Raw genomic sequence first — 25,866 nt, 5'->3', positions numbered from 1 at the left:
AACTCACCAAAAACTAGTTCTAATACTGGAAAATGGATGGGGGGAGAATGCATCTGGGTGGTTGGGTCACTTCGTTGTACAGCAGAAATGGGAGGAACATTGTAAATGAACTATAGTAAAACTAGTTCTAGGGTAGAAGTTACTCAACTTCTAAAGTTTTCATGACTCAAAGATGGGACGTTACCAAGCTTTGAATTCTCAAAAGAATTAAATGAAATAAATGAGATTTTCAAAATATCTAAATGAGAAGAGACGAAGTCTAAATTATCACAGGGGAAAAAAAAAACAAAGCTTTTGCCTCTCTGAAGTGAGGTCATTCAAATCATTAGAAAATCTAAAAACACTTGCTGATCAGACTCTTGAGTCATTATTAGATTTACTGACGCATTCCAGCTCATCAGTATGTGCTGACAGCACGAGGTATGGGGATTTTGATACAGCTGCCCTGCCACCTGACCTAGGATCTCAGCAAATGTCCACAGTGTAGACAGCAGCTCCCCAGAATGAGTCTCTGGAGAAAAGCCTTAGGAGTTGTTCTGAAAAACCAGGAGCGCCCATGCATGGCTGTGCCATAGAGGAAGGTGGCCCTTCTCTCCTTTCAGGGCTGTGCTGCTCCAGATCCAGTGAGCTGAAGTAGGTGAAGAGACTGCCTGAGCTCTGTATGGCAAATGAAGGGAATCTGTTTCAGCACTGACGGAAGGAAAATGTGGCTAAATGCAGACAGATCCTGTGTATTCTGCCTCCTATGTGCATGAAGCAGTAACAGCTGAAACGCACTGCCGCTGTGCCAGAGGTGGCGGTATGTCGAGGGCACATGTGGCCAAGCAGTTAATTCAGAGAGGTGGTGTCAGGACACCAGCCAAGGACTGGGCGGTCTCCAGTGTGACCACGAGCAGCTGTGGTTTCAGTTATAACCATCCAGTCAGCTATTAGCGTCAGAAGTCAAAGCACATTTAGTTTTCAGTGCCCACAGGTCCCCACACAGCAGTGCGGGGGACTCATTCACCCCACAGCTATTCTCTGACTTCCAGCAGGTGTCAGTGGACAGGTGCTAAGGACACCATTGTGGGTATGGCAGACCCATGGCGCTGCTCCTGTGCCCTTACAGCAGTGGAATGACGGTGCAAACAATTGTGAGCACAACTGGATACTCAACTTTTTTTTTTTTTTTTTGTCTTTTTGCTTTTTAGGGCCACATCCACAGCATATGGAGATTCCCAGGCTAGGGATCTAATCGGAGCTACAGCTGCCAGCCTACACCATAGCCACAGCAACACCAGATCAGAGCCACATCTGCAGCCTACACCACAGCTCACAGCAATGCCAGATCCTTAACCCACTGAGCAAGGCCAGGGATCGAACCCACAACCTCGTGGTTCCTAGTTGGATGCATTTCCACTGCACCATGATGGGAACTCTTGGATACTCAACTTTCATAGTTCCAGTGTATTTTAAAGCCTCTACATTTTTAATTAAAGTATAGTTTATGTACAATATTAATGACTGCTGTATAGCACAGTGATTCACATATATATATAACATACCCTTTTAAATATTTTTTCTGTTATGGTTTTCATAGGTCATTGAATATAGTTCCCTGTGCTCTACAGTAGGAGCTTGTTTATCCCCTTCCTGTATGATCACTTACATCTGTTGACTCCATCCCTCCTCCAACCCCATCCTCCCTGGGCAACTACATGTCTGTTCTCTGTGTTTTGTAGATTATTTCATTTCTGTCCTATTTTAGATTCCACTTGTGAGTGGTATGGTATTTGTCTTTTTCTGACTTCATTTGGTATAAGATCTAGTTGCATCCATGCTGCTGTGAATGGCATTATTTCACTCTTTGAATGGTTGCGTCGTATTCCATTGTGTGTATATACCACATCTTAATCCATTCTTCTGTTGATGGACACAGGTTGTTTCCATGTCTTGTTTGTTGTGAATAGTGCTGCTATGAACACAGGGGTACCTGTATCTTTTTGAATTGTAGTTTCATCTGAGGTGTGGGATCGTTGGCTCACAAGGTAACCCTATCCTTAGTTTGGGGCGGAACTTCCATGCTGTTTTCCAGTGGTCATAGCAGTTGACAGTCCTGCCACTTCCAGTGGTCGTAGCAGTTGACAGTCCTGCCAACGGTGTAGGAGGTAAAACCTCTACCTCTTGATGAAGTCTTTGAAAATCCCTTACTCTGAATTGTGGGAGGAGAGACAGAATTTCACAAAACCATGGAGCTAGGATGGAAGGAAGGGAGTTCAACCAGGTAACGCTTTCATTCTCAGAGATAAAGACACGAGAGCTGTGTGAGCTTTGCCCAAAGTCCCTGGGCAGGTGAGGGGGTGTGGCTCTGCCAGCAGAGGGTGGGTTGCCTAGTCAGTCTTTCCAGAGTTCACCTTCCCTCAGGACTCAACACAGACCCAGTGTCCATGAGAGGGAGGCATGAAGTGACTTTTGTGTTCCTTCTGTATCTGCTCTGAGGTCTCTCTCTCCATGTCTGGGTCCCTATGATTGTATTGTGTCTACAAATTCTGGAATTTTCTACCAAGCCAGTCTAGAGTGCTTGAAGAGTTGTTTTTCTCACTATTTTCCCGACTCCTTTCTAACTGATGCACCTGACTAGAGAAAGGATTCTTTTTTGAGCTCTTTTTCAGGACGCATGCATTACTTACAATAAAGATACCTTCTAAAGTCTGCCACATGTGAATGCATAACATTTCTAATCAGAGTCCAGCCAATCCCAGAAAACTAGTTTCAGTGAAAAATGAAGTGACTAATGGACTAAGTCTAAATGATTATGAGCTGGGTGAAAAATCCCATTTTCCTAGTCAAAATAATGTGGAGCTGTTAAATTCAACTTCTGAGATTGTTTGTGGGTTTGAATATTAATCTTCCTGCACGCACACCTTTTTATTCCATCTGTAATTTGAATGCTCAAAATGTAATCATGTGTAAGAAACAAAGCATGAGCTCCAGTATTCAAAGGAAAAGCTGCAAGTCCATAATTTGGTTCCTAAGTATTTTAGGATCAATGTTTCTTTAGTACCTACTATGTGTCAGGCTCTTTACTGGCATCCTTTTCATAGATGAGGGTTTACCCTTCATAACAGGGCTCTCGGACACTTCTAATTATCCCCTGTTAGGGAAGAGGAAAATGGTGCTCAGAAAAGTCCCTGGTGGGGGTGGGGTTTGAACCCAAGTTGACTGTTGAAACTTCAACTCTTTTGAAACTGAATGATTTAACTTCCTTCCTAGAGAGACTCTCTAATAGAGAATCTGTAGTTTTGCCCCTTAAAGCCACAAACGACCCTGAATTATACTGAAGGAATTCAAAGATTAATGTGGCAACTACCCAAATTTGCCAGCAGATCCATCTCACAGTGACAGCCATGGCGATGCTAAAAATGGCCCGGTGTGAGCCAGGCACAATTGTACTTTACATGTATGGTCTCAGCTGCGTCTCAGACAACCATCCCATGAAGTACCTGCTGTCACTGCACTGATGGGCTGAGGCCCTTGTGGCAGGGATGGGATGTGAACCCAAACGGGCGGCCTGATGTCTGGGGCTGTGTTTCTGTCACTCGTCTATGCAGCCGTCAAATTCAGTAGAACAAAGCAAGGCACCTGGTGACTAATTTTCAACACATTTTACTTCAGGTACTTGATGGAAGACAAAATATTTGTTATTAAATAAAGGGGGAGTTCTTAACACGAGTGACAGTCGTGGTGAGAGTGGTGACAGGGTTCAAGGTCTAAAAGTCACATGCATGTTAATATGTCAAAGAGAAGGGATAAAACAAAGATTCCAAGGGTTCAGGGCTGGGATAACCCAACACACTCTTGTGTAATAGGGGGGATTTTCTACTTCTGAGCATAGTTGGGCTGGTGACGTCAAGTAGAAGCTACTACCACGGAACTGACCTTTCCTGCTCTTCCACAACCTCTGCTGAGCCAGCCTGCCTCCACCACCAGGGACAACCCAGGGCCTGCCTGGCTAAGGGAAGCCTACCTCTGAGTCTCTGGCTTAGCAGTGCATGACTTTCTGTGCAAAAGTTGAATCAAAATAGAAAAAAAAAATGCTTGATCTCTGACTCCTCTCTCCTGGCGGTATCTGCTGGAGGTTTTCTTTGAGGCGGGAATGGGAGAATGTTTCTGAATGCCGTGTTAGTCTCCAGTGGTTTAAAACTGCTGTTTTGTATCCCAGCTTCCCAGCTGTGCCGTCTTAGAGACATCTCTGCTCTCCTTCTGGCCCCCATAAGTGTGGTGGTGCAGGCTCTGGAGGCCGCCGGCCCAAGCTGGAACCCCATTCCAGCCTCTCGCCGGCTATGTGAGCAGCCTCTCGAAATGCCTGTCTCTTCATCTGAAACGTGGAGCTAACGTGGGGCTCTGTAAGTTCGAGCACAAAAAGCATTTAGAGCAGTGTGGCATATGGGAAGCGTGTGGACATTAGATTATTTGCAACTACTGAGTATGTCTTGGAAGTCACGGTAACTGTTCAGGGGGCAGTGATCTTGAGCTAAACCAGATCAGAATTAGGGCTTCTAGTCCCATGCTTACTAAGAGATTGGCATGTGTCGAATCACTTGGGAGGCTGTTCAATGAAAAGACTCTTCAACTCGCAATCAATTTAATGCAAGGAGTAACCATTTATTATATTGACATATTTACAAAATATTACAAAGTGAGATAACACTCCAGTTCACCATATTACACAGGGCTGCATACAGGCAAGACAGAGCCTACAGAAAAACATTTACTTCTGTCTTTGGTATTAGAAATCTACACAATTTTGCAGCATGTAAAATGTCCAATACGAAGTATTATACATAGACAAAGAATGTAATTGATAACAAAGGGGCTCTAATACCCTCCGCTGGGGGACTCCCAGGCCCGTGAAATGCAACAAGAAGGAGAGGGAGTCTACTGGCTAAAATAAGACTAAAGGAAACAGCACAAGCTACAATACCGGTCACAGGAGTGTTTGAATTTGTGTGACGCTGCTCTCCTTAACAACACGGGGCAGACAGCAACAGACACAACATTCCCCAGACACAGAGTTGCAGATAAGACTTGACAGGAAAGAATCCACTCGAAGATACACCTTGGAGGTATAGCTTTACTGTACAGGACATCTTATAAAACTCAAGTTCATGATCATTTACACATATACAAAAACTGAACTGGTTTTAGCAAATAATAACTTTTCTAAAACACAATCACAGTTTACATAATTCTGAGGTAAAGGTCCTGAATCTATCCTATTTGACAAGTTCCTAGCCCATGAGGGTCTCTCCAGGGGGATGTGTCCACTGACCATGACATTCTGGCACCCACGTGGGTCGGGGAGAAAGCCAGCTGCAGCCACCTCATTTTAGAGATGATCCGTCCTTTCAGAACGAAATGTTCTTAGTCAGGCTCTATAAGTAAATGCTTCTCATGTTTTCTTCAAACATGAACCACTGAGTCTTGTCAGAACATGACTCTGCTACGGAGGAACTATTGCCTCAGTGACTTGTCTCGACTGAGCACTCGGTACATCCCGGGAAAAATGTACAGAGATGCTTCACATCAACAGTGAAGACTTGGTCAAAGAAATGCCCTGCAAACCGATCTGCCCAGCGGTTAATACACACCCAGAACGGCCTGCAGATGGGAAGAGCCTCAGTGGGAGCTGGGAGCTCACACTGAGTAAGACCAGAAAAGTTCCATGACTCTCCTGTCCCCGAAATGCATAAAGGACCTTGTTGTGCCTTCCTTCGAAATGCCTCAACAAAGTTGTTTGTGCTACTGTGAAGACTCCAGGTACATGTAAGAATCAGCACGTATATCCCAGGTCTTTTTTTTTTTTTTTTTGGAGGGGGAAGGAGGATAGTGGGGGAGGGAGGTATGTGTTAACAGATGTGGCTTCTCTAAATTGGCTTACTTTAAATCACAGCCCTGGGTCTGTTTCTGCAAATAGTGCCACCTTAGCATCGGTTACCTGGAACAACCTAAAACATACCCAGCCAAGATCTCATAAAGTGAAGCACTGAATTTGCAAAATAACCCTATGAAATCACGAAGGTTGTGAAGATTGCATATGAAGGCCCTCTCTTGTACGCACGCTCTTGTGTGTGTCTCTTCTGAAAAAGTTTGCACGTATCATCAGGACATCAGATGAATAACTGACACCCCCCCCCCAACCCAGTGTATCACTTATGAAGCACACCTGAGCATCTGCCTCCTATATTTTAACATGAGTAACATCTGCGGGTGACAGTGGCTGCCGGGCAGTGAGTCGCCTTGTGAGGGAGTTTAAGACAAGTAATGCTGGATTTCTCCATTAAGCTGACCCAGTAGCAGCACTCTCCAGGTTCTTCATGCTGGGCAAGGCAAAATTAAACTTCTACTTGCTGTACCATCAAAAATGCTGGCGAACGGCACATGAGCAAAGTAAATACACGTTCACTGTTTACTAATGGCTGGCACTCATGGCATCTGGCTGGACCAAGTTAAAAGAAACACGAACCATTGTGCTCGCAGGGCTCTTTTGGGAAGAAACGCTTTTGACTTTGCCCTGGTCCCTGACGATGCCAGACAGGCAGGCTGTTTCTTGCACAGCTCTAGGCGAGCCATTCATCTGTCAGTCCCGGCATCTTTAGAAATCCCAGCATTAAGACTTAGGAGGGCAGAGGAGGGAGGATGTTGAATAGCCAGAAAGACAGCTTTTTAAACACTTGAGTGAATTCATAACGCTGCACAGCCTTCTGTGGATCCCGTCTCTGAAATTCCTGGTGTGGGGTGCAACGCTGGAGGGGAGATTATTCATCCTCTTCCACATACGTGGATGGAAACCAGCCCACCTGAAAGGGAAAAGCAACCAACACAGCAACGTGACTTTGAGTCTGGCACGTCAGAGGGGTCTACAGCTAGAGCTTTTCATTTTTATAACACCCCAAGTTTTTTTTTTTTTGGTCTTTTTGTTTCTTTAGGGCTGCACCTGCGGCATCTGGAGGTTCCCAGGCTAGGGGTCCAATCGGAGCTGAAGCCATTGGCCTACACCACAGCCGCGTGGGATCTGAGATGAGTCTGCAACCCACACCACAGTTCACAACAAGGCCAGGGATGAAACCCGTGTCCTCATGGAGGCTAGTCGGGTTCACTAACCACTGAGCCATGATGGGAACTCCAAGCTGGGGTTTTACGCCCACTGTGGGGGAAGGGGACTGGTTTAAACGTCTCCGAAAAGCCCAGTAGAGTCAGGGATAAAAACAGTGGAATAAAATAAGCTTAAACAGTGTTCTCCTCTGCTGGCACACAAATAAATATGTAAATTAAGGGGCTCCACTACTTACTGCTTCCTCTTCCTGCAATAGAACACAACATAAAGACAGACGTCCTGGCTGCGCTCTTTCCAATTTAGACCAGCAGGTCTCAGAGATATTTCATGCTGCATGTAAAGCTTACGCTCTCGACTTAAAAAGAGGCGTAGGGCCTCAAAATTGAGGTGCTCCTCAACCCTTTTCCTCACACCAAGCCACCAAACTTGCCCAAATCAACCCTGTATGCTGCTGTCCTAGCCACTCAACACATCTGCCCTGCCCGCCTCTTCTCGGCTCGGACCACCCCCTGTCTGGGGGGGTAGGGGCTGCCCCGCCGCACAGCAGGTGCCCACCCCTCTTCATTCCCACCAAAGCTAGTCGCCCGGGTCGGCTCACCCTGCCGTTCACTTCTCCTCGCCACCAGCCGTTGGCGCTCATCTTCGTGTAAATCTTCACCATGTCTCCTTTCAACAAGGACAGTTCCCGCATGTCCCTGGCGCAGAAGTCATAGCGAGCGACGGCGATGCCCAGCACCTTTGGACTCAGCACTGGGGAGAGAGGGCGGAGTCAGAGCTGAGGCGCGTGGAACCCCCTGCGAGCACCTACTCAGGCGAATGTTACAGGGGCCATCCAAATGCACAGCCGGGATCTCACTACAGACCGGTGATGATGGCAGAAGAGCTTGAAAGCAGCAGACGTGCTGTTTCAATCCAATCAGGTGGAGTCAAGTTCATTTCTCAAAAGTTTCAAGAACTACTGTGCTGTTTTCACGTTCTTCATAGGAACTTCCAAACAGGGACTGGCTTTTGTAGTCTAAAAAAAGTTAACTAAGGACGGAGATTCTAAAAAAAAACTAGCATGAATTTCCTGTTGTTGGCATAGTGATCCCTTTTTAACCAGAACCTCTAAGGTAACAGCTTTGTGTTTTTAGCTGGTAACCTTTTCAACTAAGACAAAAGAACTTTTTTTTGCTCTGAAAGCTTCCTGTTGAATCCATGTCATCACTTCTAGTTAAAGAGCACTTCCTACCCCCTACCCCCCCAAAAAAAAAGAAACCCAGCCTTTTTTGGGGGGGGGGGATTAAAACTATTTAGGGACAGCTAGTGTTCTAAACTTGTGAAGAAGCTTAAGTCAGGTTTCATAGGAAAAACCCAGAAACACTGTCTGTCCATTTATCTTCTTTCAAACTCTGCCTTATAGAAAGCCCTTCCTGAAGGATGGAATCAAAAACGAGATGTCAGGGTGTTCCTCTCCTATATTCAGGTTTTTTTTTGTTTTTAATGGTAGGAGAGGCACCAACCTCCTCCCTGCCTTCACCTGCCCTGCCTGAAAGGAAAGCTCTGTTCAGGCTGTACCTGTGTTTGCCTCTAGTGCTTCATAAGATTTTATACCAACATCTTCACCTGCTGCTGCTTGGGATTATAAAGTGTTTCAATTATGCGTTCAGTGATTCTGAGAATCACACACCTGGGATGGGTGGGACTTTGTAACCTTACACCGTGGAGGACACTGAAGCAGAAGAGAACAAATACACGGGAAATGCCCCACATGTGTGTTTTAAACAGTTTCCAGTGCCCAGGCAGCTGTGGGGTGACCCAGGTCGCCCTGGGAGAGCCTGCCCATTTGGAGACTGGGATCTCTGGCCTGTGTTTCAGGGCTTTGCCATGACAGAAATTTTTTGAGTCTCCAGGTGTCCATCATAAGATAAACGAATAGCCAAGCTGTAGATTTCAGAACTGTAAAGGGAGTGAAAATAGGTCATTCTCTTTTACTGTTCGGACACAAACCACTTTAATAGTTTTCTTACTGAAAACCATCCCATTACTGGGGCACTGCTCTTAGAGCCATGCACATAAAAACACCCCGGTGCTGGAAAAACCCATCATCGACTTAACTGTGCGACCTTGTACAGGTCGCTTAACCCCTCCGGGCCACATTCTTCTCACCTATAAAATGAAAGGTCTATGCTAGATGGCTTGTAAAGGGCTTCCAGTACTAAACTTTATTATTTCATTGGGACTTACAGGTTAATTTTGTAAAAATCCAAGGGAGCGTATTTGATCCCGTCATCACGTGCTCCCCTGCCTGTCGCATAATCAGCCCTTCCGTGCTCTGGCTAAGGACAGACATCAAGGCCAGAAAGCTCTTGCACAGATGGATGGGCACAGTCATCCTTGAAAGCAATGTGGACTAAATTTTACTCTTACAGTTGGAGAGAGAGTTGGGCGTTGGGTCCTATTTATCTTCTAAAAGGAAATACAGGAACACTGGCTTTTCTCAAAGACTATTTCTGATCCACAAGAAAACTAGTTTTACAGAGAGCGCTTCATTCCCCTTTCATACTTTTGGCTCTCAACTCTTTGCAACTGATGAAAGAGAAAATGTCATACTGAAATACAGAACACGAGCACACACGCAAAGCCAAAGGAGTGGGATGTCGAGACAAACGATGACTTGATGACAGAGAAAAGGAAAGCGCGTGCTGAGAAGGTGACTCTAGGGGCTGTTTGTGAGGAGATGTATCTATATGAGGAGCCACACACAGGAGTCAGGATATTTTATTTGCAAACAAATGCAAGTTGAAAAGACATATAAAAGCAGTAAAGCAGTACCTGACCAGAAAGGAGTGGAAGAAGGGGGAACAAAGCTGTAGTCTGGAGGAGTTACAAAAGAAAACCCACAGAACAAAGAAGGGGCTTAGAGAAGGAAAGAAAAAGAGAAGCAAAAGAACATTTAGGTATTGGCAAAACATCACCCACCACAGCTATTTCGTTGTCTATAACTTTAAGAAAATTGTCATAGCAAAGTTGAAACATCAAGCGTCACTTGCATCCCCCTCCCCGTCCCCTATTACCATTTCTAAATGAAGAACAAGCCAGGTTTTTACATTTTGATCGACATATGAGTTCTGCAGTTCAGAGCGATCTGTCTCGTTAGAGGTCAAGACCGCATACCCACTCGGTGCCACCATCTCTGCGCCCCTTCCATCCAAGGGTGGCCTTCTCCTCTCGATGTGGTGCACAGTTCTTACTCTGTCACACCAGTGGAGAGGGGGCTTCTGTAAGATCTTAATGTCAAATATGCTTCACAGCAAAACTGATAGAATTAGGACCCTGTAGGGGTGGTAGAGTGGTATCAACAAAACATGCAGAACCCATTGAAGAGCCAAGAAAAATGACTCACACAATTTGTTAGGATGCACCCTCCCCCTCCACCCAAGCATGCACATGCTCGAGTATTTCCAGAAATGTAAACCACTTGGAAACTCATATCTGGAAAAGAAAGCAGATAGATCCCCAATGGTAGAAATGTACAGAAAATTTGCTATGCCTTTGAATGCACAAAACCTTTTTACTGATAAGAGCTACCAATTCTCAAATGGTTCAGAAATGTTAGATGCTGTACTCAATGTTTTATATTCATTTAATTATCACAGCTCAAAGAGGAAGGTACCCGTACTATTGTTTCTTCATTTTTGAGAAGAACCTGGATTCACAACCTCGGCAGTGTGACTCCAGGGTCTAGCCCTTCATTGCTGTGCTGCTCTGCACCCAGCCCTCTGCCTTAGGTACCTACCTTAGTTTTAAAACTCTCCCTGTGGAGGAGTTCCTATCGAGGCTCAGTGGTAACGAACCCAACTAGTATCCGAGAGGACAAGGGTTTGATCCAAGTCCTTGTTCAGTGGGTTAAGGATCCAGCATTGCTGTGAGCTGTGGTGTAGGTCACAGGTATGGCTTGGATCCCACACTGCTGTGGCATAGGCTGGGGGCGGTAGCTCTGACTTGACTCCTAGCCTGGGAATTTCCACATGCCAAGGTGTGGCCCTAAAAAGACAAAAAACAAAACTCCCTTCAAAGACCACAGTGCCATCGTAGTGAGAAAGAGGTGTGGTTATAAACTTCCTCCCGATACTTTTCCACCAATGCACTTCTTAGTTGGGCTATGTTTGCCCAGAAGGAAGACCAAGTTCTTGCTCCTGGGATATAAGCAAAAGGATTGTAAGGCAACCTCTGAACCCTTTTCCTGGGAAGACAGCGGGCACCCGCCTTCACCCTTCCTTTTGGTTCTTTATTCTCAGCTGCCGTCCTGGTTCATGCGAAGGCAGACCTCACCTTAGGGATGAGCCTGAAGGAGACTGGGTTACTGAAAACTGGATGGAGCCGAGAACCTGTCCTGTTCCATAGCCCTGGGCTGACTACATCCAGGTCTTTAGGAGATAAAGGGAGAAATGTCAATCCGGTTTAAGCCAGTGGTTTTGGGATTTCTGTTGCTTGTAGCTGGGCTTAATCTAAACAGTAACAGAAACCTTTCTGTAACCAGGGATGAGGAGAAGGCAAACTGGAATGAGTCTGTATAACCTTCCAATGTAGTTTGCCTCTTTTCGGGTCACTGCCTGATTTGAGACACATAGGACTTTTCCAGCGTGAATACTCTGGTCAGAAAGGAGTTCTAGAGATGCTAGGAATAGCAGTTGCTCATTAAGGGGATTCTCAGATACCAACCAAATAGCCTGGGTGAAGGAACTGGAAAGGGTTGTTCCTGGAGCCCCCATATATACACTGATGCATTCATGACATTTTGCTCACGAAGGGCCTCACATAGTTACTTTTAACCTACCCTGAAGTATATGTGCCCTTGTTGAAAATCAAGGTTCCTTTTTAATCCTTTGCATGTTCTCAGTTACACTTTATTTTAAAATGCAGTGGCCATATGCTATTACAATTAATTTTACAACTTTTACAACGCACCACCTGCCATGCAGTGCAGCTGGTTTTATTTTCCTTGAGATCCCGTTATACCCACTATTAGAGAGGGGGCGCCATCTCTAATGAGAAAAATGGCACCCTGACTGTACTATTGGCAGAAAATCTGGTGCCAAGGTTCCTGTCCCACGTGTGTGGGAACTTAAATTAGAATGCCTCATTCTGAATGTTGCTTCTGCGTAATAAGGAGACTGTTCTAAGTGTCCAGCCTTGATTCTCTTCTTATCCATAAAGTAATAAAAGAAGACTGCATTTCAAACCGATTTCCCAAAAAACTTCTAATGAAGGCAATTCAAAAGTCATCTTGAATTATAACAAAAGATAAGTTTGCTCTAGAAGGAAATAAATCAATGAAAACAATTAAATGCTATTTAAATCTCAAAAATAGTTTGATCAGATAACTTTAACCTTAAAATATCTAACACTCCTGAATATGGGTGATGCCTCACCAAAGGGCCCGAATCCCTGTTTCCAATACATAACATCAGCCTGCACCCCTCCCCAACCCCAGAAGCTTTGCAAGCATTTGCATTCATGCCAAGTACCTATAATTAGAATCATCTTAAATCTTATCTAAAAATTATCATCTGGGGAGTTCCCACTGTGGCTCAGCAGATTAATAACCTGACTAGGATCCATGAGGATGCAGATTCGATCCCTGGCCTTGCTCAGTGGGTTAAGGATGCCACATTGCCGTGAGCTGTGGTGTAGGTTGCTGATGTGGCTCAGATCTGGTGTTGGCATTTCTATGGCTGTGGTATAGGCTGCCAGCTGCCGCTGATTTGACCCCTAGCCTGGGAACTTCCACATGCTGCAGGTGTGGCCTTAAACAAGGGAAAAAAACAAAACAAAAAACAAATAGCTAAAGGGTAGCTATTCCAGCCTTGGCTTCCCCTGCTGGTTTCACTCTATTTTTTCCCCCAGTGAATGGAATTTCTTCTTGGATATGCCTTGGCTCCTCACCTGAATTCCAGTCTGATTTTACAGATTTTAATGACACTGCCAGGAGGTACAACCATTACCTCTCCAATTTCGCTTGTCTGAAACCAAACTCATCATCTTCCTCCTTGTAATCTAGCAGCTTCCTAGTATTTGTGTTATTTTTTTAATAACTCCTGTGTTCCTTTGGCAAACTATCCTTGGAAGGTCAATATGCTGTTTAGTTCTCTGTTCACTGTTTTCTTCCCCTGAAATAAGTTATCCTTTCACCGAATTCTCAGTTTCACCATCCCCATTCGGATACTGATAGCATTTCTTTCTTTTTTTTTTTTTTTTCTTTTCTTTTTTGTCTTTTTGCTATTTCTTTGGGCCGCTCCTACGGCATATGGAGGTTCCCAGCCTACGCCAGAGCCACAGCAACGCAGGATCCGAGCCGCATCTGCGACCTACACCACAGCTCACGGCAACGCCGGATCATTAACCCACTGAGCAAGGGCAGGGACCGAACCTGCAACCTCATGGTTCTTAGTCGGATTTGTTAACCAGTGAGCCACGATGGGAACTCCTGATAGCATTTCTAAATTAAAACGACTGCCTCCCAACTGGTGGTCTTAGACTCGATTTTCTTTCCCTTCGATTCTAAATACCACCGCTCAGCTATTCACCATAAACCGACTCAATCCTTTTCCTAAAGTATAAAGTCCAGACTCTTGACCTGAATGCCAGGGCATCTGTAGTCTGGCTATATCATGTTTTTCTAACCAAATCATTTTCCCACATGAATCCTTTTCATCTGGACCAGCTTCCTAATTAGTGACCCCAGCACACACACCCTCAGCTTCAGTTTCAACTGAAAACTTGTGCTTGTTCTGGAATGCTGCTCCTTCACCTTGCTTCTGCTAAACTTAACGTCCTTCAGAGCTCGGCTTGGGCCCTTTCACGTGCCTTCCCTGACCAATGCTGATGACACTCTGCTGCCTCGCTGTCCTTTCTAGCCATCACCTGTTGGGCACTTCCATCATGGCCTCCCTGGCCCTGCTGCTTAATTACCGAATGAGCTCCTGTGTTGTGTCTCCAGTTAGCCATTGATTCAGGAGAGCCAGGGGCCAGCTCTTACGCTGCTTCTGCATCCCCATGGGATCAGGCCCAGTGCTAAGAAGCTTACAGCCAAAGCTGCTGAATGGACAAGTATCTCAGCAGGGTATTTAGTTCTGCAAGCTCTTGATGGCTCCTCCTCTTCTTCATTTAGCTCATCTTTTTTGCTCACTTAACTGCTCAAAAAGACTTCCAGCACAAAGGAGAGAGAGTGAAACACATTCAAGTTTTATTCCCTGGGATCCCTGAGAGGCATAATCTATCAATGATATTCCTACGATAACTCTTAATTTTTTTCCTTTTTTTCTGAGATGCTGAACAGCTGTTAAATACTGTGGGTCTCATGACATGAACCACACTCTATGCCTGAGGAATCTTCTGAATCTTGCACTCTTGTCGCCCTGTCCACAGCTCTCAGGCAAACTTTTTAAGGCTTGGTGGAGATACTTCTACTTTTCTACACAGTGTGGCATGACTTACTGTTGTCAGTTTTTCTACACATCAATTTTCACTGCCTTTGGGTCCTTAATTCCTGGAAGGTGGCAAAATAGCATTTGAACGCCTGGCACCTGTGGAGGCAAGCGTATCAAATAACACGTTTCCCTAGGAAAGCGTGGATTTAAATCTAGATGGAAGCAGTGTCCGAATAAGGCATCTAGTGGGAATATTTTGCCAGGTAGTTTAAGGGCTACCACATGTTTATGTCCACACTGAGAAGATACCCACCTACTTTTACACACAGGCAGATACATGTTTTCTTCCTCTTCCTCTGCCAGGATGGACTGTTGGTAGGTGCGTGTCATGGAGGGGAGCAGTAGCAGTGACATCCCCATGGGGATGCAGAGGGATGATTATCTCCTGTCCCTGTCATTTCCTGGCCTAACACTCACTTCACCGCCTGATATCACAGGTAGCCTGCTTGCTAGTACCTCACAGTATTCCAGGAAGCTTCCTGAAAGAAAGAACTTTGATTCATGTCTATATCCACTGAGACAAGATTAAATTTATGCCGAGACTGTTTTCATGGAAGTAATCATTTGCAAACTGCATGCTTTCATTAAGGATCCAACGTTCCTCCTTCCCCAAACGCTTTCAACTCCTTATTAGCACAAAGGAGCCCTTGCTCAGAGAGACCATCACCCTCAGGTAGGTCTCTGATTATTTTCACGTGACACCTGGCCCTCCGATGGACTGATGTTCATGGAACACTAGCCAGTGAGGGGCTCACAGTTGAGTGACTTAGTATTTCTCATTGGGGAACTGTCAAAAGTACAGTCACATGGCATTAACTTTTCCTAGTTAAAGGCTGAAGGACTAAGAATCTCTAATTGAAACAGAAGCTGTCAGCATAGCCCTAATAAATTGATTGGCAAATCATTAGTGAATATTTTTCAGTATAGGGACTTGACTGAGAAGGCAGAGCCACAGAAGCACAGCAATAAAAAGAGAAACAGGGTTCAGAGTAGAATGAAAAAGTACTAGTGAATTGATATCTGATGCCTGTACTTGTGTTGTCAAGGCTCACTAAGCATTGCTTTAAAGTATTTTGCTCTGCCTTGATTAGGCTATTCATGTTCGTGAGCAAATGAAAATCCACTCAATTTTCAGTAGCATTTGAAATCTGCACACCGCAGAGACCAAACCGAATCAACACTTTTCCTTAAGGTACTGGTTATCAAATGACAAAGCATTTTTTTTTTTTTTGCCCTAATACTTAATTTTCCATTTTGTGTATAACTGAACATGATGCTAATAAGCATTTGTTAATTATTCTCTGGGATAGACATGTGTTCAGCTTTAAGTTGGAGCAGCCGCATGTGTTCATACTCATTAATGTAACAAAAAGCTGTCAGTAAAAATATCACGCCGTTGGACCAGCGGTAGCATCATCAACACAGGGATTCCTGTGAGTCCTCGGCCCAGCAGTGGCCTAAAGGTTTTCATGAACAACTGTGTTCCCATGTGGGACACTTTGATGGGGGTTCCAGGAGGTTCTTTTTTCCACAGTTGTCTTCAGATGGCCTCGAAGGGGAGAACTTGCTGAGGATTTAATGAACCTTTAGTTTAAATCTGCGATCCTTAACCTGGTTTTATATTAGAACTGAGCCCTGTCTTCTTCTTAAGACTCCCGGCAACACTCACATAGTTATCAAATACCTGCTCACCCATTTCCCTCAAATATATAGTGTTTATTGTGTATTTTATATACTGTCACTCAAAAAACTACAAATAATTCAAATTGGTTATATTTAATTGAATGCTGACATCTGGTGAATGGATAAATCTCTTTTAAATAAAAATTCAAAGATAGGACAAGGAAAACTTAGTCATTGTAAAAAAATAAATAGCTACTTTGTATTCAGTACTGCACAGTCTAAATATATAAAGCCATTAACCAGCAAAGAATGAGTATAAGGGCTTATTGTTATGGAAACTTAGATCATTTGACATTTCAAGGGATTTAAGATTATTTATAGGCATGTAGTTTATCAAGATGTGAACTTGATGCTAAATCCATACTCTCTTTTGTTGCTTTTGGAGTATAGTTGATGCACCATGTTGTGTTAGGGTACATGGGAAAGCAATTCAGTTATACACATAACCATTCTTTTTCAGATTCCTTTCCCATGTAGGTTATTACAGAATATTGAGTAGCTCCCTGTGCTAAACAGTAGGTCCATGTTGGTTATCTATTTTATATACAGTAGTATGTATTTGTTAATCCCATACTCCTCATTTATTCCTCCCCCCTTTCCCCTTTGGTAACTGTAAGTTTATTTTCTGTGTCTGTGGGTCTATTTCTGTTTTGTGTAAAGTTCATTGGTATTATTTTTTAAGTTTCCACAGGTAAATGTTATGTTGTCTTTCTCTGACTCACTTCACTTGGTAAAATGATCTCTAGGTTCATCCATGTTGCTGCAAATAGCATTGTTTCATTCTTTTTTATGGCCGAGTAGTATTCTGTTGTATATATGTACCACACCTTCCTTATCCATTCATCTGTCTATGGACATTTAGGTTGCTTCCATGTCTTGGCTATTGTAAATAGCGCTACAATAGTGTCCGTACCTTTCTAATTACACTTTTCTCTGGATTCATGCCCAGGGGCGGGACTGCAGGATCATATGGCAGCTCTATTCTTAATATTTAAAAGAACCTCCATACTTTTCTCCATAGTGTCTCTGCCAAATAACATTCCCACTAACAGTGTAGGGGAGGGTTCCCTGTTCCCCAGCATTTATTATTTGTAGCCATTTTAATGATGGTCATCTGACCAATGTGAGGTGATACTTTAATTTTGATTTGCATTTCTCTAATAATTAGTGATACTGAGTATCTTTTCCTGTACTTGTTGGCTAGCTGTATGTCATCTTTGGAGAAATGTCTATTTAGATCTTCCGCCTATCTTTTGGGTGGTTTTTTGACACTAAACTGTATGAGCTGTTTATATATTTTTGAGATTAATTTCTTGTTGGTTGCATTGTCTGCAAAAATTTTCTCCCATTCTGTAGGCGGTCTTGTTTGTGGTTTCCTTTGGTGTGCAAAAACTTTTTAGTTTAATTAGGTCTCATTTGGTTTTTTTGTTTTTATGTCCATTACTCCAGGACGTGAATCCCAAAAGATATTGGTGTGATTTATGTTGAAGAATGTTCTGCCTATGTCTTCCTAAATCCTTACTCTTTACAAATAATTGGCAGATGTTTATTAAATAACTAACAATGTACCAAGTACTGTGCTAAGATGCTACTGGAGATATAACAAATGAGACAGAGCATCAGCCTTCAAAGGCACTTACAGATTAGTAAAGAGACAAATACGTTAGAGATGATACAGAGACGTGGAAAGTAGTCATTTTGAATAGAGAGTGCTATGACTAGACTTCTGAGCTCCATTTGAGCCTGTCTCCCCCCCCCCACAAAAAATCTTCAATCTTCAAGTTGCTCGGGCCAAACACCTTATAGTCATCCTTGAATCTTCTCTTGCTGTTCTGTCTCATATTTGATAGATCAGAATGGCCTGTCGGATCACCTTCATAATATATCCCCTATCTGGCCACATGTTGGTCCGGGCCACTCCCACCTCTCACCTGGTTTGCCTGTGAGCCTCCTAGCTGGTCTTCTGTTTCTTCACAGAAGCTAGAACAATCCTGTGAAACTCTGGCATGTCTCTCCTTTGCTTAAATCCTTCCAGTGGCTTCCCATTTCTTCCAGAGTAAAAGCTAAAGTCCTGTAAAGCCTCACATAATGATTCCATCTCTGCTGCTCTTACTCTTCTTTTGCTCTGGCCACACTGCATGCATGTATGTATATGTATATATGGGTGTGTATATGCACGCATACATATGCATGGCTTCCTTTGCACTGCACCTATATATGAGTGTGTGTATACACACATACATATACACAGCTTCCTTTGCACTGCACGTATATATGTGTATACACACATACATATACACAGCTTCCTTTGCACTGCACTTTCCTGCTCTTACTTCCTTGAATCTTAAGTGTTACCTTCACAGTGAGGCCTACTCTGATGCCCCGTAAAAGAGCCATGGACACATGACTAGTGCCATATGGTGCAGAGAGAAAGCAGGGTTTATATGGGGTGGAGGGGTAATATCAAAGTAAGTCAGTAGGTAGAGGGCACTCAATCCCCCAGACTCCCACTGTCCTGCTGCTAGGTTGGCCGGGAATACTCTGTACATGCCAAGGTCAAAGACTGAGTCACCTGATCTTCAGATGAATAAGGTATTTGTGTACATTTATAATGATAAAACCCCCTGTTTGCTATGGACTGAATATTTATGTCCCCCTTGCCTTCCCCAAATTCATATGCTGAAACCTTATGCCTAATGTGATAGTATTAAGAAGTGTGGCTTTTGGAAGGTGCTTGGGTCATGACAATGAAGCCCACGTGGATGGGGTTATAAACTCACTCTTATAAAAGCCATCCCGTAGAGCTTCCTAGCCCTTTTCTTCCACGTGAGGACACATGGTGTCTCCTGTGACCCAGAACACAGGCTCTTACCAGATACCAAATCTGCTAGCCCTTGACCATAGGCTCCCCAACCTCCAGAACTGTGAGGCATACATTTCCATGTTTATAAGACACTCAGTCTGTGGTTTTGTTATGGCAGCCCAGACAGACCGAGACACTGGTCATACATATGGCCTTGTTAGAAAGGGGAGCTTCTGTTGGCAAAACTCAAAATTGCTGAACTAGCTCTCTATTAAGCCACCAAAAGGTGGAAAAATGAATCTCTAGTATTGTTCATCTCCTCACCAGCCCAGTTAAAGTCATAAACCATCCCCAGCCCTCCGGAGTGCCATTATGTTGTTAAATTATTTTTTCTCCAGAGCACTCACCAACTTCTAATACTATATAATTTATTTTTTATCTGCTATCTGCCTTCCCCACAACAATGTACGTTCCACAAGGGCAGAAACTTGTCTCCCCCCCGACCCCACTGTTGCGAATTCCTGGCAATTTGAACAGTGCTTGCCTCGAAGTAGGCTCTCAATAAAGAGCTGTTGAGTGAATGAATGTGGGGCCCTGTGGAGAAGTTACTACTGAGGATGTAATAACTAAAGACATGAGGAAAGGTGTCTTGTGAGGAAGAGGGCTGAAGAAAAAGAGGGAAAATGAATTGGGGAAGATCGAACAGAACGAATGAGCTTTGAATAGAGAAAGGTCTGAATGAGAAGTCAGGCAATTTTGAAATGTTTGTGGTCAGTGCTGACAAACTGGAGTGACTTCATGGCACAGAGGCCAGCATGGTGACAGATGAGGCAACCATGTATATGAGAAGGGACTGCTTAATCTGAGTAGTTTATTGAAAAAGAAATGCAGTGGGGAAGGGGCAGATGCACATCAGATGAAGGGTTATCATGATAGAGCATATAAAGTATATTTAACTTGGAGAAGCTTTGAAGAGATGAACTGATGATGGTAAACAACGACAATAAGGCAAAGTTCTGGACCAAGATACGAATTCTTTTTAAAATTGTGTTCAAAAAGTAAATGGAGTGCTTTTGTGTGGCCATGGACTTAAAGTCGCTTGAGTGCCAAGCCAAGCCTGAGGATGACCTCTCAGGAATGTCACAGAAGGTCCTTGTTCGAAGAAGCCTCTCCCAGGGCCGATGGGAGAGCTAAGTCTCAGGTGCCTTGATACAAGATCCGCCCCTGCATTCCCGGCTGTTGCTGAGCCATTAAGCTAAACTGTAGGTAACACTGAAGAGGTAAGTGTGATCAAGTGTTTGGTACAAGTAGATGCTCAAACACTTTGAATACATAAAACAGTGAATGAAGGAGCTCTCGCTGAGTCTGTACTCAAGTTCTCACGCTATCAGGAGAGACGAGAGGTGCAGAGTTAAGACTGCTATCTTGTGTACATGTGGAATTCAAGCTGCATATCAGCGGTCTAGATGATGAAAAAAGAGCTCTCAGCATTGTTCATCAAAGCTAGAGCCTGATCCAAATTTTAGCAAGGAAAAAAAAAAAAAAAAAAGGAATCCCTCTCAATTTAGATAAACTTCTGTTTTATAGGCAAGAGAGACTAGAAAAACCAAAGCCTTGGATCAGGGTTGCCACACGAGGGTACTGTGTCCAATTAGGGAACATGACACATATAGAGATCAGTTTTTAATTCAGAAAATAAGGTTTATGAGAAAGAATCGTATACAAAGTAAGAACTATCAAAACATAAGGACTACTTTTTGAGCTCTGAAATATTAAAAAAAGGTTTGAGTGAGGTTACTTGAATCTGTAGAATTTTGATCTGCAGGTATTATACCTCTGAAGGGACCCTGGATACTGGCTGCTAATTGTCAAAGCTATCAGGTTCAGGGTAAAAATGCCTTATAGCAGCATTTTGAGTCATAAAGCTCCTGAGGAAGGTAAATATAACAGGAAGCCCAGCATGACCTGATAATGAAGATGTGCAGCCGCAGTCGATCATGCCCAAGAACTGTAAATTCTGTGGACATGACATCCTGAGGAAAAGAAGATAACAATGTCAGCAGTGGGTTGGACCCATCTAAGCCCCTAGAAAAGAGCATCGAGCACGTCCCACGTGCCAGACATTGTTCTAAGTAACTTAAGGCTCGTAAGGTGAGCTTAACACCCCATGAGGCTTGTTGCGGGAGGAAATAAACTAGGGAAACTCTAGGCACATTTGTTACTTTCCTGTATCATACAAGCAGCAATTCTAGCTCATCTGTTCAACAAATGAAACCTTTCATGATGCTTCTCAAGGGGCTGGGGGTTCATGAAGAAGCACTCCGTTGGAGACATTAATTTATGTGAAAGGGGTCTGAAAAATATGGTGGTCTGTTAATCATCAAATTATTGACTATCAGACAGAATCACTAGGTTCATACTCTATATCAAATATGTTATATTGTGTTTCAGACAATTGGTTGGGTAGGTTTTTCTTTCATTGGTCAGAAGTGCTTCTGCTCAGGAAGACAGTGCTTTAGGCTGCAGGAAAGGTACGAGCCATTGGAAAATAGTTCACTGTATTAACGTGATGTTTCCCCTGCAACTCCCCATCCATTGACTTGCTGTCTACCCCAGTGACACAAAGTCCTCTTAGAACGCCAATAAAAAATAAATAAGGATGGAAAATTTTGAAAAAAATTAAAATTAGTACTATGAGATTAGAGTGGGTTGAATGGTGCCTCACCTTCCCAAAGATGTGTCTGCCTAGAACCTGGGAAGCTGATCTTATTTGGAAAGTGGGTCTTTGCAGATATAAGTGAAAGATCTCAAGATGACATCATCCTATATTAGGGTGGACTCTAAATAAAATGACAAGTGTCGTTATAAAAGGGGAAATAACACACAGAGGAGGAGGTGACATGAAGACAAGGCAGAGATTGGAGCGATGAGTCTGTAAGCCAAGGGACACCAAGGATTGCCACCAGCCACCCAGGAACTAGAAGAGAGGCCGGGGTGGATTCTCGCTCTGAGCCTCCAGTAGAAACAACCCTGCCAACACTGATGGCAGACTTCGGGCCTCCAGAACCACAAGAAAGTAAATTTCTGTTGTTTTAAGCCCCTCCATTGGCAGTCATTTTTACGGCAGTTCTAGGAAGCTATTGCAATGGAATTAAAACAGATATTTAAATTACCAGAATAAAATTAGATTAAATCAAACCCAAATGCCAAATGACCAGGGGAAAAGATGACAAAAGGCTGAGGGTAAAGTTAGGAGATCAGAAAAGAAGAGTAGATAAATATGGGTATGTTGAATTACAAAGACAAAGTAAAAAACTAAGTGGATGTTTGAGGAATTTGTATGAAGGAGATAATAAATATTATCCACTGTTACACTGTGCCAAAGCTAATAAATAGTGGTAAAGGTTAAGGCATTAACAGGATGTTTCAAGAATGATCAGGAAGAAGAAACTTATGTTACGTTGAGTTAAATAAATATGAATGATACAATTTCCAAGTTTCTAAACACTGGCTAAAATGAAGCTTAAGCATACTGCCAGATGGCAGAGGGAATAACGGGGGTACCTGTGTCAAAGAGACCACACCGGGGAGATACAGCCCAGGTTTTTTCTGGCTCTGGCTTTGACTCTTCCCTATAAGGGCATTTTTATGGTCCCGCTGACCCAGGACCCATCGCCTTTGTCAGTATTAGAAGAATTCCTATAATAGTTGTCATCACATCAAAAGGATCACGCTGAACGATAGTACGTTTCGAGCCCACCCATCTTTCCATGCTTTTTAAAATAGCAACTACATGTAACACTTGAATGTCGCGCATGGACCTTGGGCTCTGACTTCATTCACTTAACTCCTCTGAGCACCTGCTTCATGAAAGGCCCTGGGCAGAGTGCAATTTGAGAATGAGAAGCAAAGGGGCCTGGTTCCTAAGGCTTCAGGGAACAAGACACCAGAAGTTGTTAGATCAAGATATAAATCAGACTGTAGTCTTGAAAACTATGAAATAAAGTGTAAATGATTCATAAAACTATCTTCAACCCCAACCACTCTTCTTAGTGTCAACTGCCTGCTGAAACATCGAGTGTGCATAGGTACTAAGAATGGGCACAAAACCTAACGTGTTATCTTCTCCTGTATACATGTTATATCACTTCTGTTTCCAGGTCAGTGGGGTGACTACTGGGCAGTCCTCTAAGGCCAGTACTTGTGTATTCTTCTACCTCAGTTCCTTTTCCTTTATCCAGTCGGCTCAACCTCCAGATGAAATCCAAATCTGCTCAACTGTCCTGTTCCACTGTCTCTGTTCAGCTTTTGTCCGAACCACCATCGTGCTTCCCATTCACATCTGCAGTAGTTTCCTAACTCATCCCTCTTCCGTCCACACCTCCCTCTAAGCCTCTCTCACAGAGGAGGCAGTGAGCTCTTAAAACAATGTCTGTTCATATCATTTTCTGTTATTATAAAGTTTCAGTACATTCCAACTGTAGATCTTAGAATCCACTCACTGCTTCACACACTTGACCCCCTCCTAATTCCTAAAACATGCAAAGTTAAATCCTGCTAAAGCTCCTTCATATGAGCTGCTTCTTCATAGTGGAGTTTCCCTACCCACCCCTAGCTCACACCCTGCCAATCCGTCAACCAAAGTAGATCCTTTAATTTCACCCAGACACCACTTCAAGACGTCCTTCCCTGACCCTCTAGGTTAAACAGCCCCTCTTGTTGCACCCTTTCACTTGTGCTTCGGCTTCACAAGACTTGGCAAAATGTGTAATTATTTATGAAGTTGTTTTATGTTTGTTCCTGTCCATGGTATTCACTGTTACAACTAGCATCTAGATTTAGAACAGGGCCTGGCACATACTAAGTGTTTAAGTGTTTGTTGAATAAAAGAATGAATGAATAAGCAGATACAGTGAGGTCACAGGTGAGGAAGACATGGTTTCAAATGTGACCTACTCAGTATCCCAAATCCGCTAAAATCAGTGCACCAAGCTCCCTCTCCCCCTGGATCAAGTGGAGGAAATCCTGTGCTGCCACTTTGTTCCAGTTCTGTTAGTCCTCTTCAGCTAACGGGGTCATCTCTAAGTTTTAAAACTTTTTACTTCTGGAATAATTTGGACTTAATAGCAAGAATAGGACAAAACAATGAGGTCCTACTGTACAGCACCGGGAGCTATTTAGCGTCCAGTCTCTTAGGTTAGAACATGATGGAAGATGGTATAAAAAAAGAATGTATATGTAGCAGTGGTCACTTTTCCATACAGCAGACGTTGGTAGAACGTTGTAAATCAACTACACTTTAATAAAAAATTAAAGAGAGTGAAGTAAGTCAGAAGGACAAATACCATATCACTTACATGTAGAATCTAATATATGGCACAAATGAACCTTTCCACAGAAAAGAAAATCATGGACTTGCAGAATAGACTTGTGGTTGCCGAGGGGGAGGGAGTGGGGTGGTTGGGGAGCTTGGGGTTCACAGATACAAACTATTGCCTTTGGAATGGATTAGCAATGAGATCCTGCTGTGTAGCACTGGGAACTGTCTAGCCACTTATGAGGGAACATAATAATGGGAGAAAAAAGGATGTGTACCTGTATGTGCAACTGGGTCACCATGCTGTACAGTAGAAAAAAATTGTATTGAGGAAATAATTTTAAAAAAATGTATATAATAAAAATAGTACAAAAAACTCCTATATACTTTTCACTCAAACTCAAGTGTTAATATTTTACAGTTTGCTTTATTAATCTCTATTTTTCCTGAACTATTTTAGAATATGCTGCAGATAAAATGCCCTTTTTCTCTAAACATTTTGGTGTGCGCTTCCAAAACACAAAGGTATTTTCTTTCTTTATAAAATCACAGTACAATTATCAAAAACAAGTAATACTCTTAGTTTAGAAACCTATTCAAAATGTGTTAGCTGTCCAATGTATGTCCTTTACAGAAAAAAAAAAAAAATTGGGGGTCCAGGGTTCAATCCAGGATCCCATGTTGCTTGTAGCTGTCATGTCGCTTTGGTTTCCTTCAATCTGAAATAATTCCTCAGTCTTTGTCTTGCGTGACACTGACATTCCTGAAAGCGTATAGGCCAGTTATTTTGTAGAATGACTTTCAGTTAGAGTTTATCTGTGGTTTCCTCATGATTAGGTTCAAACTGTGTGCCCTGGGGGCAGGGATACCCCCAAAGTGTTGGTCTGTCCTTCTCAGAGCATCACATTAGCAGGTACGTGATACCAAGTTGACCCACTACTGGTGATGTTACTTTGGATCTCTGGATTAAGGTGTTTCCATTTCCCTTTCATAATAAGTTGTGAGAAGATACTTGCGATTACGTAAATACAGTGATAACCACCATTTGTAAAAACATTAGCCAACTCTGTGGTCCCACTAATTCTCCACTGTATTTACTTGGGAAAATGCTTGAGGTCTATCAAGGGGAAACAGCTCATCATGCAACTCTTCCGAGTGTAACAGGTGATTGCCATTCTACCTTACCTCCTCCTCTCATGCACACAAAGAAAGAGACCTAGGATGCTGTTTTTAAAAGAAGATAATAAAATATCTAATCTCATTCCTTATTCATCAGATGAAAAAGCTGAGGCCCAGACAGGCTAAGTGACTTGCCTAAGGTCAGACAGTTACTCCGTAACAGACCTGAAAATAATTCAGTGCTCATTGTGGAGGGAGGAAGGCAAAAGTCAGCTCCCTGCTCTTCAAATATACGAGCCCTCGGGTACACCCGAAGCAGCCGAAGGCAGGTTTTCTGCGACCGTGTTTGGCAAGGAACGGGATTCTTACACGATCC

The 25,866-nt window shown here is 43.3% G+C and overlaps 1 protein-coding gene and 1 long non-coding RNA gene across 12 annotated transcripts in view; one reads left to right on the top strand and one right to left on the bottom strand.

Moving 5' to 3' along the window:
- The window catches only part of LOC146404212 (uncharacterized), a 131,578-nt gene that overhangs the window by 14,386 nt on the left and 91,326 nt on the right, over positions 1–25,866 (top strand). The window lies entirely within an intron of this gene.
- VAV3 (vav guanine nucleotide exchange factor 3) overlaps positions 4,624–25,866 on the bottom strand; it is a 373,539-nt gene continuing 352,296 nt past the window's right edge. For 5 of the 10 annotated variants that reach the window (XM_085023765.1, XM_021090110.2, XM_085023766.1 and 2 more), the window contains 2 exons: positions 7,695–7,846; positions 4,624–6,839 (listed from right to left, as the gene is read on the bottom strand). In XM_085023765.1, the coding sequence (XP_084879891.1) occupies positions 6,798–6,839; positions 7,695–7,846 (194 nt within the window). In that variant the 3' untranslated portion in view covers positions 4,624–6,797. Of the gene's footprint in view, positions 6,840–7,694; positions 9,035–9,910; positions 9,995–24,781; positions 25,135–25,866 lie in introns of those variants that run through there. The other 5 variants (XR_014844590.1, XR_014844591.1, XM_085023762.1 and 2 more) reach the window with 4 other exon arrangements.

The sequence above is a fragment of the Sus scrofa genome, chromosome 4 (assembly GCF_054392235.1).
Source record: "Sus scrofa isolate SSC_HxYL_T2T_F1_AM1 chromosome 4, Sscrofa_HxYL_maternal_Yorkshire_Landrace_v2.0, whole genome shotgun sequence".
In the NCBI taxonomy this organism is placed as follows: Eukaryota; Metazoa; Chordata; class Mammalia; order Artiodactyla; family Suidae; genus Sus; species Sus scrofa.
This window is presented reverse-complemented; position numbering and strand designations above follow the sequence as displayed.